This window comes from Budorcas taxicolor, chromosome 17 (assembly GCF_023091745.1).
Source record: "Budorcas taxicolor isolate Tak-1 chromosome 17, Takin1.1, whole genome shotgun sequence".
Classification (NCBI taxonomy): Eukaryota; Metazoa; Chordata; class Mammalia; order Artiodactyla; family Bovidae; genus Budorcas; species Budorcas taxicolor.
The window spans coordinates 47058996-47061349 of NC_068926.1; the positions used below are offsets into that span (position 1 = coordinate 47058996).

The 2354-nt window shown below is 61.3% G+C and overlaps 1 protein-coding gene across 1 annotated transcript; it reads right to left on the reverse strand.

The window, feature by feature from the left end:
• Window positions 1-215: 215 nt before the first annotated feature.
• FZD10 (frizzled class receptor 10) lies at window positions 216-1961 on the reverse strand. Its single transcript, XM_052654936.1, has one exon. The coding sequence runs from the start codon at window positions 1959-1961 to the stop codon at window positions 216-218; it is 1746 nt and encodes a 581-aa protein (XP_052510896.1).
• Window positions 1962-2354: the final 393 nt, after the last annotated feature.

Consider the following 2354-nt stretch of genomic DNA (forward strand, 5'->3'; position numbering starts at 1 on the left):
CCCTTTAAGTACATTTGGACTTTCAGTGTATCACAGCATCCTGAATTTCAGAGTAAAAACTTTTTATTTTTGTTTTTTTTTTTTAACTTTTATTAAAAAAAAAAAAAAAAAAACAAGCAACCAACCAACGGAGAAAAGCACCATGTTTTGGCTCTGACAGCCACTGAATCCTCTCTGGGAAAGTCTTCCAATCCTGCCATCTCTCCAAGCCCCATTTACACACAGGTGGGAGGCTGGGCAGGGATTTCATATTTCCCCAGATGGGTTTTGGGGGGATGCTGGGCTTTTTTGTAAATTCCACTGCTGGTGATCACGCTGGCCGGTTTTCTCCGGCTCTTTTTCTTGAACCTGCGGCTGCAAACGTTCTGCCAGGACTGCAGAGTCTTAGATGTCCAGACCCACATGCCACTGGTGATGCCCACCACCAGCAGCATGAAAATCTTCACCATGAAGATCTCCACTGCTGGAATGGAGGTGGCCATCAGACAGTCCAGGTTTTTAGTCTGGTTGTTCATTTTGCACTTGTGCTGCGTGGCCAGGATTTTCCAGTACTCCACGTTGAGGCGTTCGTAAAAGTAGCAGGCAATCACACAAGTGGCCGGCACCGTGTAGAGCACGGAGAAGACCCCAATCCGCACCATGAGCTTCTCGAGTTTGTCCGTGTTCTCCCCACCCGTTTTCATCACCCTCCGGATGTGGAAAAGGGCCACGAAGCCGGAGAGAATAAAGGAAGTGCCGATGATGAGGTAACAGGCCAAGGGGATGAGCACGAAGCCGGTGAGAGCATTGATGTCCATATTGCCCACATAGCAGACGCCGGTCAGCTCGTCCCCCGCGACCCGGCGCATCACCAGGATCAGGATGGTCTTCACGGCCGGAATGGCCCAGGCGGCCAGATGGAAGTAGCTGCTGTTGGCCTCGATAGCCTCGTGGCCCCACTTCTTGCCCGCGGCCAGGAACCAGGTGAGGGTGAGAATCACCCACCACAGGGAGCTGGCCATGCCGAAGTAGTAAAGGACCAGGAAGACCAGGGTGCAGCCCGTGCTCTCCAGGCCCTCCTGGATGACATAGAGCTGTCCGCTGTCCCGGTCGCAGGCGATGCTCTCGGCGCCCGCAAAGAGGCGGATGATGTAGCCCACCGAGTAGACGCAGTAGCACATGGACAGGAAGATGATGGGGCGCTCGGGGTACCGGAAGCGCGCTGGGTCGATGAGGAAGGTGAGCACGGTGAAGGCGCTGGAGAAGAAGCAGAGCACAGACCAGACAGCCAGCCAGACCACCGCGAAGCGCTTGTCGTCGCGGCTCCAATACACGTCCACGCCGGGCGTGCAGAGCGGAGCGCACGACGCACTCTTCTCCACGTGGTGAAACTTGCCCGGGTTGTCGCAGCCGGCTCGCCCCGGCCCCCCATCCTTCAGCTGGTGCTCCTGCGCGCTGTGGGGTCGCTGCGGCCTGAAGAGCGGCGGGAACATGCCCGAGCCCCGCGCGGGCTCGTCCGAACCGTTGTTGGGCGCCTCCATGCACAGGTAATTGGGGTCGTTCTTATTGGGGAGTTTGCTGCAGTCCAGGGAGTCGGGCCACTTGAAGTTGAACTGCTCCATGATCGGGGAGCACTTTAGCCGGGCCTGCTCACACATGACCCGGCAGGCGGGGATGGGGGTGGAGACTTGCTCGGTGCACATGGGCGCGTACAGGGAGCACAGAAAGAAGCGGAGGTGGCCGTGGCAGCCGTACTCCACCAGCGGCGCGAACTCGTGCAGCTGGATGGCGGCCTCGCGCTGATTCTCATGGCCCATCAGGTTGGGCATGCGGGTCATGTTGTAGCCAATGTCCTTGCACATCGGGATTTCGATGGGCTGGCACTTGCCGTCGCCCGGCCGCTCCATGTCCATGGAGCTGATGGCAGCGCACGAGCCCATCACCTGCAGAACTAGCCACAGGCGGGGGCCCGGACGCTGCATGGTGGCGTCGGAGGTGCCCCGGCGGGGAGGTCCGCCGCCCTCAGAGCAGCCGCTCCCAGGCTCGGGCTGCCGGCCCCGGCTCCTCGTCCCCGCTCCGGCCCCCGCCCATGCCCGCCCTGCTCAGCCCAGCCCCGCCCGAGCGGTGCGCACAGCGCCCCCCGGCCCCGCTCTCCGCGCCCGCCTCCGCCGAGGTGGAGCCGCTGAAGAGAGGAGCAAAGTTTGCGAACAATACCAGGAAGCGAGAGGAGCAACGCAGCTCTCGGCGCGCGACCCGGCGCGGGCTGCAACTCACGGCCGCCGCCGCCGCAAACTTTGGCTTCTCGTGGGAGCAAGCGGAGAGGGCGGGCGGCGCGGGCGCACCGGGGCCGGCGACTCGCGGCGGCTCCGCCCTCC